At 35.7% G+C, this 14,980-nt stretch overlaps 2 protein-coding genes and 1 pseudogene across 7 annotated transcripts in view; 1 reads left to right on the top strand and 2 right to left on the bottom strand.

Annotated features, from left to right (window-relative positions):
* The window catches only part of Rnf17 (ring finger protein 17), a 110,032-nt gene extending 105,579 nt beyond the window's left edge, over nt 1-4,453 (top strand). The window contains 3 exon segments of the mRNA XM_047553766.1: nt 1,725-1,860; nt 3,125-3,314; nt 4,355-4,453. Coding sequence (XP_047409722.1) covers nt 1,725-1,860; nt 3,125-3,314; nt 4,355-4,453 — 425 coding nt within the window.
* LOC124984781 (centromere protein Q-like) lies at nt 391-895 on the bottom strand (annotated as a pseudogene).
* Nucleotides 4,454-7,547: 3,094 nt separating the features above from the next.
* Cenpj (centromere protein J) overlaps nt 7,548-14,980 on the bottom strand; it is a 41,467-nt gene continuing 34,034 nt past the window's right edge. For 5 of the 6 annotated variants that reach the window (XM_047553616.1, XM_047553614.1, XM_047553619.1 and 2 more), the window contains 7 exons: nt 13,878-13,962; nt 12,861-12,928; nt 12,532-12,642; nt 10,759-10,899; nt 10,593-10,677; nt 10,387-10,507; nt 7,548-7,881 (listed from right to left, as the gene is read on the bottom strand). In XM_047553616.1, coding sequence (XP_047409572.1) covers nt 7,689-7,881; nt 10,387-10,507; nt 10,593-10,677; nt 10,759-10,899; nt 12,532-12,642; nt 12,861-12,928; nt 13,878-13,962 — 804 coding nt within the window. In that variant the 3' untranslated portion in view covers nt 7,548-7,688. The remainder of the gene's footprint in view (nt 7,882-10,386; nt 10,508-10,592; nt 10,678-10,758; nt 10,900-12,531; nt 12,643-12,860; nt 12,929-13,877; nt 13,963-14,980) is intronic. The other variant, XM_047553617.1, reaches the window with a different exon arrangement.

Below are 14,980 nucleotides of genomic sequence, written 5' to 3'. Positions count from 1 at the left end.
CTAATCATTTTGAGGTGGGAACTCAGACTGTCCTGGTCTATCAGGATAGGCGAAATTCCTTTTTTTCTTTGCAATCTGTCCTTCCAATCTTTATTAGATATGCATGGTTCTGCTCTAAGGGTAATCTATCTAGTTTGTGGTTTGACAGTTCATAAATACCAAGAATGCCTATACATTTGTGTCAATATGTGATACAAAGATGTATTTTATTCTTGATGTTTTATATAGATCAGAAGATACTTCAGCAAAGGAAAAAAGTATATCAGCCTAATTAATGTCTTACCAAATTTTCATTTTTTTTTTTTTAATTTTGAGACAGGGTGTCATTAAGTTGATGAGGCTGGCCTCAAAATTTGTGATCCTTCTGCCTCAGCCCCTCCAGTGAGATTTTCATTGAATTTTGTTCTTTAGTCTCTGAATATTCCCAGTCATTGATTCTGTTGTCTCTACTCTTTTATCTATTTTACTGCAATACCTCATGCCTTCTCCATTTTCAGGAGATTTGAAACATTAGTTATATATTTCAGCTTTCTGGGAGCGACTTTTATGATTTCACACAATTGTAGCAATCTTGTCTTCAGGTAGTGGAGATAATATTGAATTTTTTTTCTTTAATACTGTTACTCAAAGTTGCTGTTATTACTGATTCTGTCATAGTTTGCAAATGCTCTCTGGTACTCTTCGAAAGAGGTTGCCAGTTTTTCTCATTAGATGCTGTTTTAGATTAGTATGTTTTGTTTGTCCTTCAGAAGACAAATGCTTTGGATGATTTTTCTTTCTTTTTCCTGTGTTTCTAACCTGTTTCTCTGACAACTCCAGTTCTTCATTATCACTTTTTCTTTTGTAATTTCAACTGTTGAGATGTTTTCTTAAAAGCATTTGCTTTACCATGCATCTCAATCACCAACTGATTCTTCTTAAGTCTCTCAGGGACTTGTGCTCCTCCTAGGAGAACATTATTGATAGAGGGACAGACATGAACATGATGAAGTACAGGCATTAAGATTTTAAGTAATCATGTGGAGGTAACTCATTGAGTATATGATGGAGGAATTGCTCAGGAGATTGAAGAAGCCCATAAATTGCAGTGATATGGACTATATATTGCAGTCTGTTAAGATGCCATTGAAAAATTTTAAACAAGAGCAGTGTAATTGAATTTATAAAATTTAATTAACATGATAGTTTTACACAGAACATATTGAAGGACAGAATTGAAAGCAGGAAATGCTTGCTTTCTTTTTCTTTGCAAAACATAACCCAAAGTATGAGAGGTTTGGAAGAATGAGAAGTTAGCTGGGAGCAGGGTGACCTAAGTCATGGAAATAGAACTAGGAACTCTAAGAATATGAAAGTACCTTTGTTCAATCCTTAGGAATTAATAAGGAAATTTTTATAAAATATAAGCAGAAAAGGAGAAGCCAACATAAAGCCAGCTGTTCTCTATTTAAATTCTGGGTGGTAAGCATATGGTTGTTACATTTACATCTTTGTACTTTTCTATATTAAAAAACATTTTTACAAAAATCAAAGACAAGGCTGGGGTTGTAGTTCAATGGTGGAATACTTGCCTAGCATGTGTGAGGCACTGGGTTTGATTCTCAGCACCACAAATACATACATACATACATACATACATACATAAAAAGGTGATTGACAACTAAAAAAATTAAGAAAAAAATCAGAGGCAATTTTATGATTTTTCCCCTTTTTCTGTCTTCCAGAAATGCCTTGCCTTGCAGAATATGCTGATGGCTTATGGTATAGAGCAAAGATTGTATCCATTAAAGAATATAATCCTTTATCTGTACTGGTACAGTTTGTTGATTATGGATCAACTGAAAAACTGACAGTAAAAAGGTAAAAAAAAAATTAAAAAGGGGGGTGAAATAGCAATTCCTAGTTTTGTTTTTTATTGGGAGCATCTTACCTCTGCTTTTAAAAGGAAAAAACTATTCTAAAAACTGTTTATGTATTTGCTGTTTTTAGTCTAGATTTTTATTGTGGTACAGTATACATAAATTTACACTTCTACCTGTTTTTAAAATATATAATTGGTTTTAAATACTTGCACACTGTCACACAACTTTCACCACTTTTCATTTCCAGAACTTTTTTCATCAATCCAAACAGAAGCTCTGTATCAATTAAACAATAATGCCCCATTTCATCCTCACCTAGCCTCTGATAACTGTTATTTACTTTATATTTCTATGAATTTGCCTATTCTAGGTACTTCATACAAGTTAAATCATACAGCATTCATCCTTTTGTCTTATTTTACTTAGCATTGTTCTCAAGATTCATCTGTGTTATGGCATCTGTCAGAATTTCATTTTTTAAGGCTGAAATTATGGTTTATGTACACATCTTATTCATTCGTCATTCAGTGGATATTTGTGTTCCACCTTTTACCTGTTGTGAATATTGTTCCTATGACATGTGTATACAAATATCTGAGACCTTGTTTTCAGTTATTTTAGATATATATTTAGAAATGGAATTACTAGACCAAATATTAATTCTAATTTTCCTTCTTTAAGGAACTGTCATAAACTGGTTTCTACAACAGCTACACCATTTCACATTCCCAATAGGGATTTCAGTTTCTCCCAGGGATTCCAGTTTTTCCATAGCTTCACCAACAGTTTTCTACTTGGGGGTTTTCTCTCTCCCCCACCTCCATCCCTCTCTTCCTGCCCTCCCACCTTCTGCTCCTTCCCTTCATTCCTTCCTTCCTTGTCATCCTAATGGGTGCAAGGTGAGATTTCCTTGTGAATTGGATTTGCATTTCCCTAATAATCAGTGATGCTGAGCATCTTTTCATGTGCTTGTTCACCATTTATATATTCCCTTTGGAGAAATGTCCATTTTTATTTGTACTTTCTTCCATCCCACGGACTGCCTTTGATTCACAGAAGCTTTTACTGTTGAAATCCATTTTATCTGATTTTTCTTTTCTTGGCTATGCTTTTGGTTTCATATCCAAAAGATTGCAAAATCCAATATCATGAAGATTTTTTATTATAATTTTCTCCTAAGAGTTTTATAGTTTCAACTGTGAGAGAACTTGAATTGTGACATTCTGAACATTTTAAGAATTTTTTTTTTTTTTTTGTGACAGACTGCGTCAAATTCCTCTTCATCTTATGCAGTACCCAGCCCGAGCCATAAAGGTTCTCTTGGCTGGGTTTAAACCTCCCGTAAGAGACTCAGGAAAGACAAGAATACCATATTGTCCCAAGTGGAGCATGGAAGCATTGTGGGCTATGATAGACTGTCTTCAAGGAAAACAGCTGTATGCTTCCTCCATGGTAAATATCTATCTTCATTAGCCAAAATACTCTTAAAAGCGATTTCCAACAATTCCTATTAATCTTGTAAAGTGTTTTGTTTCTGTGTAAATCTACATGAAAAAAAGGTAATAGTCAAGGCATAAAAAGTTGTGCATGCTATAGGGAAATTTTTAAGGCTTATTAAAATGGTGTTTTAGCTTATATATAACAAGCTTTTATGATCCCTGTCATCATAGGTAATGAGTAAGTTTAAAATGATCAAGATATATATCCTGTAATCAAAGGGAGAAACAAACATGCAAACCACTAATTAATCTGAAATGCAATAAGTACTACAACAGAGGTATAGGTAATTTGCAGAGATGACGATGTTATAGAAATATATCTATATTATAGGAATCCCAAATCTTCCCAATAAGGCCCTCAGCTAGACTGGTGCTAGATGGAAAGGTGACCTTCAGGTTGCCCTCATCCTCACCACTGGTATTGATCAACCCTGCCTGCCTGCTTCTTTCCTTTGTGCTACCTGCCTGGTCCTATGACTTTGGGATTCCTACACGTAAACTATGATTTCATGAGACAGTAATGTAAGTGCTGTTTGAAGATTCCTATGCATATCACACTGGTGTTTGTGTGTGTGTATTGTTCACGTAGGATTTCTCTTAAGCCAGTGAAAATATAAAGGGCAAGTATTTCTTACAGATAAGTATTTTTTCACCTCTGTGAATAACAGTCAAAATATACTCAGTTTATGCAAACAGGGGGCTTTGAGTGTGGAATGCACATCAACTTTAACATGGTAATGGTAATTAATTAAAGTCCACGGACTCCACCTAGAAAACCCTTGAGATTTAATTACAGTTTAAATAGAGCAGAAAAAAAAAGAGGAATGGGATTTAGCAGGAAACCACTGCTGATGCCCTTTGGAAATACAAAGTATAAATTAGAAATAAATCTAGAGAACAATTTTTCCCTCCTATGTGAATGACCAGATATAGGAGGGAAAGAAAGGGCTACAGAGACATTGTTTTGTTGACAGCTATATCTTTCAATTTTAGGCCCAGGCACCAGAACAAATAGTGACATTATATGAAGATGAACAGTATCCAGTTCATATGTCTTTAGTAGAAATGGGGCTCGCAGACAGAGATGAATGATGTAAGTGTACTTTTCTCATCCACTCTTCTAGTTGGCATGAAGCATGTGACTGCCACAGCACAAATTAATGCTAACTTGCTTATAAAAGCACCCTTTTACTTTCCTTGATTTCTCAAAGGAATGATAATAAAGCTCTAAAAGAATCTCTCCTCCAGATTCTTATTCCCTTCTTACCTCTTGAGCATCAGCATCTGAGGCCCCATATTTATGAGAACATATTTATGTCACAACTGGCTGTTGTGACATTCCTAGTACCAGATGGGTATGGGGTGAGCAGGATGGGATAGTGGGCACCATAAGTAATTCAGGCACAGGACTGTGGTGTGTATGTGGCACAACTGAACAGTTAGCTCCTAATAGTTATTAAAGCATTGGGCTAACAGATACTTCTACCTTGGATTCATATCTTGTGATTCAGCAACTAGATGTGAACATTTACATTAAGCAGAGGTTTAAAGTAACACACATTTTGTTTTTTAGGTGGACAGTGCAGAGCATCTACAAGAGCCCAGAGGAAAGTTTTCTGTTTTATTTAGACCATTTCAGGCTTAGTTTTCTTGACTTATTCTGCAAGTAGTGCTGTTATTTTTTTCCCCCTTATTCTTACATGTTGAACTGTTAAAAATGGTGTGAAAAAACGGCTAATAAATATTTCTTTCAAATATTTTTGTTTTTACTGTATTCAAAATTTAGTTACAACATAAAAAAAATTCAGTTCATTTTATACCTGACAATTCTGCTTGAGACAGACATGTGATTTGGTGTTTAGCCTTCTCACATAGGTCTTTATAATTTTACTGTATATGATGTATCCATAAATCAGATGTACTATTGCTTTATTTTTTAATGTATGTGGTATCACACTGTTATCTTTTTTTTTCTATTTTATTTGCACTATTTACCTGTGTTGGTGTGTGTAGTTTTATTTTATTCACTTTCACTGCTATACCCATTTAGTGCATAATTTATTAGGATTAGGTATTAGATGGTCACCAGTTTTTTCTCAATTACAAATATTCTGCTGTAGGGCCCTCATGTACATATGAGAGGTTTTCTAGGATATATACATAATAGTGGGATTTTCAGGGTCAGAGAAATAATTACTTTCTAAAAAAATCGTTAAAGTTTACCAGATATGTTCCTAATCAGCTTTTGGTGCAGTCAGACCTTTATTTGCCAGAATATAACATGAGTATAAAAAGGTATCTCATTGTTTTAATATACATTAATAGAATTAATACAATAGTGAACATTTTACACATTTATTGCTTATTATATCTTTGATTCATTTTTCTACTGAGTTGTGTTTTAGTCAGCTATTTCACTGTTGTGACAATATGATCCAACCAGCACAATTATAGAGGAGGAAAGGTTTATTTGAGGGCTCATAGTTTCAGAGATCTTAGTCCACAGAAGGCTGATCCATTCCTCCGGGATGGAGGTGAGGCAGAACCTCACGGGGCAAGAGCATGGCAGACAGAAGCAGCTTGCACCATCAGAACAGACTCTACTCTCCAGACACAAAATATATACCCCATAGCCACACTCCAGTTCCCACCTCCTTCAGCCATACTCTACCACTTCAATTAATCCTATCAGGGATTAACTCACTGGGTTAAGACTCTTACAACCCAATTATTTCTCCTCTGAACCTTTCTGCATTGTCTCGCATGTGAGCTTTCGGGGGACACCTCACATCCAAATCATAACAAGTTGTTTGCAATTTTTTGATTTATAGGAATTGTTCATATGTTCTTTATAGTAATCTTTTGTCAAGCTTATTTATCTTCTAGTCTTCTGTCTGGCTTTTTTTTTTTGGTGGTGGTGGTGGTGGTGAGATGCTTGGTATTGAACTAGAAGGTCCTTATGCTAGGCAAGATCTCTACCATGGAGCTATATTCCTAAGCCCTTTTAATTTTATTTTTTATTTTAAGTAAGGGTTCTTGCCAAGTTGCCCAGGCTAGCCTCAAACTTATATTTCTCAAACTGCCTCAGCCTCCTAAGTAGCTGGGATTACAGGTGTGAGCCACCACAACAGGCATCCTTTTCCCTTTCTTGTACTAGCTTTTGACAAACTTTTTCACTCATTTACCATTTATCAACCTTTTCCTTTAAGATTTGTGGGGTTTTTTTTTTTTTTTTTTGGGTATTATTTAAAAATCCTTACTTATCCTGAAGTAATATAGCTCATTTTTATTGAAAAGTTCTAAAGTTTGTTTTCATCTTCAATTTTTATATCACCTAGAATTGAGACATTCTTTTTAAAACTGAGTCATTATTAACTTACTGTCCTAGCTTGGGGAGGTGGTGCACACCAGCTACTCAGAGGCTAAAAGCAGGAGGAATGCAGGTTCCAGGCCAACCTGAGCAGTGTAAAGAGCCCTGTCCAAAATAAAATTTAAAAAAAAGAGAGAGAATATAGCTTAGTGGTAGAGCGCCCCTGAGTTTAATCCTTAATACAAAAAAAAAAAAAAAAAAAAAATCCTAATTTTTTTTAAACCAGGGAATTATCAAAATTTACTGCCCTATTATATAAATTTAGAGTAGGTGACTGACTTGCCCTTCTTCAACGACAGCTTGCTTCTGTGAGCCTAAAGCCTCACTGTTGATAACATCAAGGTAGTTGCGGTCCATCAATAATAGCCACTTCACTCTCAGTTGTCCTGTTTTTTTTTTTTTTTCAGTCTTGTTATAAGATTATCTACCACTACCATAATACTGTTGAACCTATTTGTAATCACTCAGTGTTATTCCCCATTCTATTAAAATTAATGAGCCTCTGTTGATCATTTTAATTGTGATACTAATCAAACATTAATATTTTGACTTGAGAGACCTCTGAGTATGCTTTCTGTGCGAGTCCATGTTGTATGCCTGCTGTGCCTGAGAGACATTTATGTGATGTTTGTGTTGTACTTCCTGGTTTTTATAACCATCTCCAATGCAAAACATTATTTAGAAACTTGTACATAGTTCATAAGTTATGATGTTTTCCTTAGTCTAACTGTAGAAAGACAGGATAGGTGAATTATAAATGAAAGCTATCCTTGTACATTTCAAATATAAAATGAAACTATGAAGTTTAGTTTCAAATCCAAACATAATCTTTTACATTTATTCACACACATATACACAATCCATATAAATTAAACAACAGAATCCACAAGAAATGTACATTTTTTTTTTGGACAGGAAAATCAATGTTACTTCATGATTACAGTCACACAAGGATCGTTACAATTCTGTGTCCATTAGGACATTACCGTCTTTGTCCTTAACTCGTACTCGACCAGATGTATATTTTGTTTCTTGATGACCATTTGTATAGACAGTTTTAACAGTACCATCTGGATATTCCCGTCTCTTGAACTGGGCAGTATGGAGTTCTCTTTGACCATTATTAAACTCTATGATTTTGTTGCCATCACTGTAAAATTTAAAATAGAATTTCTTTAAAAATATGTAACAGGGCTGAGGCATAACTCAGTGGCAGAGCACTTGCCTAGCACACCTAGCCTAGGTTGAATCCCCAGCACCCTGCCTCCCCAAAAATGTACACACAACAGGAAAATTTAAAAGTAACCTTTTGATTCTGGCTGTTATTTTTCTTGCAGACATTTCCCTTGGTAAATGTAAAAGGTTACATTACAGATCCATGTTCTTTCTACAGAATTTCTTCTGCCAGCTGATAGCTTCAGTTATCAGATCAGCACTTATCTGTTGCTCTTGTAAAGGTTGCTTTAATAAATTTATATTTTTACTACAAAAATGCTCAGTTTTTTAAACTTTATATGTGTTCTGCCTCTAAAAAAGAAGTTGGTCATTATATTAAAATCTAGCTATTTTGGAGTTTTGGGTTTTGTTTGACCTTTCTTTCACTAAGTTAAAAGCCATATAAGTGCTTACTCTGTATCAGGTGGGGAAGAGAGCTGTATTACTAGGAAGGTCATGATTGGACTTAGGACATCCTATTTTGGAACAATGAAAGAGACCAAGTTGGGTACAGTACCACACACCTATAATCCCAGTTATTTGGGAAACTAAGGCAGCAGGATCTCTAATTCAGACCAGCCTGAACAACTGAGACCCTGTCTCAAAAAAAGAGGGCCAAAGATATAACTCATGATAGCTCCAGGGTTCAATCCCTAGTACCACTATTTAATTTTTTTTTTTTAAAGCAGAGTATGAAAAAATTAATACCAAGTTGATTGCCTGACATGTGTGGACATTCAAACTGAAATCTTGGACACAGGTCTAAGAAGTATAGGTTGGGCTGAAGACTGGGAATCACCATTTCTGAACAAAGACTGGTACTAGCATTGTGTGTTTTTTCCTACAAATGTAATGGCTACATGAGACACACATGTATGGGGACTCCAAAGCCATTCTGAGAGCTGCTTACACAGGAGGTCCCTGTCCACCACAGTGTCAGCAGCATTTAAAGAACTGATCAGAAATATAAATTACTGGGGTTGGGGGAACTCAGCAAGATACCCCTGAACAATCCAGTTGACTTTAACATACACTAAATTTTGAGAACCACTGCTTGTAAGTCAGAAATGCCAAAATAATCCTAAATGAACTAATATCTGGAATTTGCCTGTGAAAAAAATGAAAAAAGACTGGCTATGGGTTAGTACTTGAATAAATGGGTATTCTCTACATTTTATTACACAAAATTTCAAATGTAAGAAGAAAAATCGTTCTGATAGCACTTGAAGTATATACTATATATGTTTTTCCTCTAATTTTAAAGCAGACTGCTACTTAATTTACCTGAATACTAGATAAAGTATCAGGGCACAGTAATGGAAAAACAATAAAATGACCATAAGAAGTGTCTACATTATCTAAATGAGTGTTTTTGTTTTGCTTTGTGGTACAGAGGTTGGAACCCAGAGCCTCCTATACACAAGGAGCAGTCTACCACTGAGCTACAGCCCCAGCTCTGAAGTGTTTTGACCTTTTTTTATTTTTTGGCCAAGTTTATATCCTAGAATTCAGATTAGTTAAATGCTCCTATGATGCGTTAGTTTATTAAGATAATAGGTACTTTCACACTCTAGGAAGGGGGGAAAACTAAAAATAGGCCACTAGATTTGGTAGTTTCATCATGGCTGTAATTAAAATGGTGGAGATAATAAACTATCATGGATTGGGCAGGCAAGGCCATGAAGCACTAACTTTGAGGAGGGTGACACTCAGGACAGAGGTTGTTGATTTTAAAGAACTTAAAGAACTGGATCAGGGAGGCCAGAGGATAAACACTTAACAGATTGGAATAAAGAGGTGCAGAAATTCAGAACACAAGAGAAAAAAAGAGAGCTTAATTTAAATACTGCTGCCATAGTTTGTCATTCTTAAAAATTTATAGGGTAGCCTTCCTTCTTTGTTTCTCATTTCAAAGTTTTCAAATTTCACCAAACTTACTTTTAAACAACTACTTGTCATTCCCCTTTACTGAAATATTGTGTAGACTCACTCTAAAACTCGACAACATTTTATCACACACTACTTTTTGGTTTTGGGGTGTTTTGTTTTGTTATCAGGGATTGAACCCAAGGGTGCTTAACCACCAAGCCACATCTCCAGCCCCCCCCCCCTTTTTTTTTTTTTGAGACAGGGTCTTGCTAAGTTGCTGAGGCTGGCTTTGAACTATCGAACCTCCTGCATCAGCCTCCAAAACTGCTGGAATTACAGAAGTGTGCCACTGCACTTGGCTTTATCTTACACTATTTTTTTTTTCTTATACTGTTTTTAACTGCAAAATGCTAACACTGTGTTTCACCTGCTAAGTAACTCTGTTCTCTGATCTTACTGAAATTTTGAATGACATAAAAATGTAAATGTTTTAGATTTTTAAAAATCCAATTGGTAATAAAAGTTGAACCATGTAAACAGAATCTAGAAACAAATTTAATACATGCCATACCATTGTACTCTGACAACTGTGCCATCTGGGAAGATGCTTTCTTCTTGTCCATCAGCAAATAAGTTTTTAATGGTCTGGTCAGGAAATGTGATTTCTTTTCTTCCATCTGGGAAATGTTTTTCTGTTTTAAAAAGGTTACTATGAATCTTTTATTTTTTTTAAAGAAAGGGAAGAATTAAACAAAGGAAAATAGAGTAAGTTTGTACCTATTTGTCCACTTGAAAAATGTAAGACTTCAAGTCCTTCCGGGTATGTGGTATGAGTTGTCTGGGCAGCAGCATAGTAGTAGATCTGTAAAGACAGAGGTCAGGAAGCCCTTTCTCCCAAGATGGTTCAAATGGTTCAGCTTAAAACATCCCTGGGAAAACATACCACTCTCTCATCTGGCATGACCTGCTTCACATCACCATTAAAGAAATTGACAGTAACACTCTTGCCGTCAGCGCTTACTTCTTTTCGAGTACCATTGGGAAATAGTATAAGTCGACAACCATTCTTATAAACCTTTTCCACCTAAAAAAAACACAAGATTATCAGTAGGTAAGATTTTTCTCCTGAAACCACATGACCAAAACATGCCAATTTCTAAATGCCTCCTTTGGAATTTTTCATAATAAAAGGTAAATCATTCTCTCAAAAGTAGAGAAGATCTATTTCATTAGGGGTTTCAAATGTGATTTTTCAATTTGCTTATTCCTTTTTCCATTTATTAGCTGGAATTCTCTAAAACAGAAAACCTTTCCTTATCAATGATTTTTTACAGATTTTTGGAAAATCAAAATCTTTTGACTGTGTTCTTTGTCCTCTTGTTCAAATTGAACACTGAACTTTGACCCTATAATTCAAATTTGAATTCAATTCAAATGTATGAGATTTGGTTATCTGAAAAAGCAGGTTTTCCAAAAAAGAAAAGGGTGGGAGGAAGCCCTCATCTCACTACAATAAGCAGACCTTGTTTATAACCTTTCCTTTTCATTTCCTCATTCAGCGGGCATACCCAGTCAGGCATACTCACCCAACTTTCCTAAGCACAAGAATCAACTATGTAGCTGGAATGAAGAAAGAGGCCCCTATCCCAGGACCATATAAGAAAGGCTGCAAAAGATGAGGGCTAAAATGAACTACAAGGGCTTAGCTCTTGGGCAAGTTTATAAAAGGGACTGTGTATTCCCTTCTTTTGCTATACCACTAAACTAGAAATGGCAACTAAATGCATTTTTTACAGTCCAAAGGTTCAAGCCCCTACAGTCCTGAAGTTAAACCACTGTCTTAAAGAGCAACTATAAGCCAGGCACAGTAATGCATACCTGTAATCTCAGCTACCCAGGAGATTGAGGCTGGCAAGGTCAAGGCCAGTGTTAGCAACTTAGTGAAACCCTGTCTCAAAATAAAAATTTTAAAAAATGGCTGGGTATAGCTCAGTGGTTCAGCAGCACTTGTCTAGTATACATGAGGCCCTGAATCCAACCCCCAGCATTGAGGGGGGAAAAAAAAAAACTACAGTCATGTACCACATGATAACATGCACATCTATGATGGTTCACATATAGAACAGTGCTCTCCAAAGATTATGATGCAACAGAAAAATTCCTATCACCTAGCAATGTAGCAGTGATAACAGTGCAATGCTTTACATGTTTGTGGTGATGCTGGTATAAACAAACCTGCACTGATTGGTGGTTGTACAGAAAATTCAACACACATAATTATGTAAAGTACGTAACACTTGATAACTATTTTACCGGTTTATGTACTTTGTCTACAGTTTTTACTGTTACTTTAGAATATACTCCTACTTATAAATTTACTGTGAGCAATGTGCATGTTTCACAAAGCTCATAAAGCTTGTGCTTAATGCATTTTTTAATTGCATCATTTCCTCTTGTGCTTTATCTAATCTTGAGTTTTGTGTTCACCACAGCCCTAAAGCAATAGGCTATATGCCTCCCAGTCCCATATATATGACCATCTAGGTTTATATAAGTATATTCTGATTTTTATACTATGACATAATCAGCTAACAACACATGAATGGATCCCTGTTATGCAACACAGGACTATGTTTTAGAATATAAGCATTCCACTCTATTTTAGCCAATGTTTATTTTTTACATCATTCATTAATTTTAAGAAATTTTTTTTCACCTTTCCATCAGGATGATTGATTTCTCCCTGAATTTCTTCTTTTTCTTCCTTCTTTTTATACTCAGGATCTGGGAAGTTTGCCAGTTCAAGTGGCTCCCTGGGCAAGGCAGCCTGTAAGACAAGACATTTTAAGCAGCTTAAACCTACACTTATTTCCAAAAGACAGATTCTGACAATACAGGGTTCTACTAGAACTAGTACTCAGTGTTATGTATGACTTTTACAATGTTAAATAAAAAGCCTTCCTTATACACAGTTTAGAAACTTAACAAATCAATATCAAGCCCGAGTAATCTTATTTGAGTATATAAAAATTAAAAAAGATTTACTTGTCCCTTATCCGAGTTGCCTAAGTCACGAAGAGGTACAGACTTGGATCTTTGAGATGGATTCCCTGCTAGGATAAAATTATCAGAGTTAATTTCAATATTTAATTTAAAATGTTAAACTTATGAATGTGGTTCAAACACTTAATTTGTATACTTCTGTGAACTGTTGTCCTTTATCATTTAACTAAGGAAAGCAATAGTTTTTTCTACTCATTAGTAGAGAGTTCACCACTGTATAAATTCCAGTACTTAATGTATATTTAAGTCTTCAGTGACCAAGAAAGACAGTGACAATATCTGTTCTCAAAGGATATATAATGCAGAGGAAGAGACAAGGGCTCAATTAACAGAACCATGGAATTCTAAAGACAATCACAAGGACTGGTGTGGGGTACAGATAAAAGAGGCATTCAAGAATAAAGAGAATTTGGCTTGTCCAAATATCTGGGTGTTTAGTTAAAACCTGTGTGTTCTAGTGGCTGCAGCCTAAGCTTTTTAGTCATAACCAGTACACCAATCATGTAACCCATACATTATAAAAGTAAAGTAAGTGCACACACTCTTAACATGACCCAGCATCCTCCTCCTGATAAATACCCTAGAGAAGCCACATCATCAGGACCCACTCTATACCTCCCTGCATGTCATCCTGCAAACCTGGGGGAACCTAAATGCTCAGCAACAGGGACACTTAACTCTGGAAATACTCAATGAATCTGCAGAGCTATTAAAATCAGTCACCTGGAGTTTTTAAGTGTCAATGTGCTTAAGTCTTACAATACTAAGAGAAAAAAGCAAACTGCAGAAGGACATACAGAGTACAAAACAACACTGTATCAATTTATGGACACAATGTAGTAAAAATAAAAAGAAAAGTATAGAATGTTATCAGGAATTATTACCTGAAGATGATGCACAGGGGCTTCAATTATATTTAGAATGTTTTATTTCTTAAAGTGGTTATACACTCTCCATTCTTTAAATTCTGAAATAGTAAAAGACTATGCATCCTCTTACCTTGTGTTGGCAAATAATTTTTCTTACATTTTTCTACCTGGGTTCCTGAAGGAATGTGACTCTTTTGAAATCGAATACATGGGTTCTATAGTGTGAGACAGAATTGAATATAAAAGGTATTAATCTATATATCAGCACGCTGAGTGAAATTAGCAAAACTCAAATTACTGATAAGGATACTATAAGCCTGTTCATTCATGTTTTTATTTTTTTATTTACCACAGTAGGCTGACCTACCTGTGATCTAGGAATGAACTATACAGACACACTCTTTTTACATCTATTCATTCTTCAAACTATGACATCAGAGAGCATAATTAGTGAGGTGAACAGGCCTTCACGATCATTCAGCCTCTTCCAGAAGCTGTCCTCATACCCTCAAAGGCTAAACCTAGCTCTCCCTGAGAATTCACACTCTTGGAACTCAGAACTCCTACTACTAGGATGAGGCTTTCCTGCTCATCTCGACCTTACTCCCCCAATCTGTAGTTTGTCCTGCTTCAGTTAGACACCCCAATAAGCAAACCCCAGAATCCGTCATTATCAATACCATCAATACCCACAATTATCAGTTAAGTACAAAAATCTGAATTTCAAAGCATTCCACTTACAAAGATACACAATGTGGGACCTTCCACCAATTAATTAGCCTTTAAAAAGTCGATGTCATTTAATAAATGCTAAAGTACTTAAGGATGAGATGCCACGAATTCTACAATTACCTTCAAATGATTTGGCAAAACATATACAAAAGTACAACAAAGTGTTCATGGTGGTTAACTCTAGGTAGTTTTCAGGTGTTTACTGTTATGATTTAGATCTTATATGTCCCCAAAAAATTATGTGTTGAAGGCCTGCTCCCTAGATAAGAGAAATATCGGGAGGTTGTGGAAACTATTTAGTGGTGGGGCCTACTGGAGGAAACAGGTCCATGAAGGGCATATTGAGACCCCAGTTCCTTCCTTCCACCCTTTCACTTCCCTGCTACCATGAGGTGAGCAGCACTGCTCCACCACACCATGATGCTTGGCTTCACCACAGGCCCAAAACAATGGGGCCAAATGGCCATGGACTAAAGCCATGAGCTAAAATAAACCTTTCTT

This window comes from Sciurus carolinensis, chromosome 5 (assembly GCF_902686445.1).
Source record: "Sciurus carolinensis chromosome 5, mSciCar1.2, whole genome shotgun sequence".
NCBI lineage: Eukaryota > Metazoa > Chordata > Mammalia > Rodentia > Sciuridae > Sciurus > Sciurus carolinensis.
The sequence above is the reverse complement of the archived record's forward strand: the minus strand, read 5'-3'. Positions and strand labels throughout refer to the sequence as shown.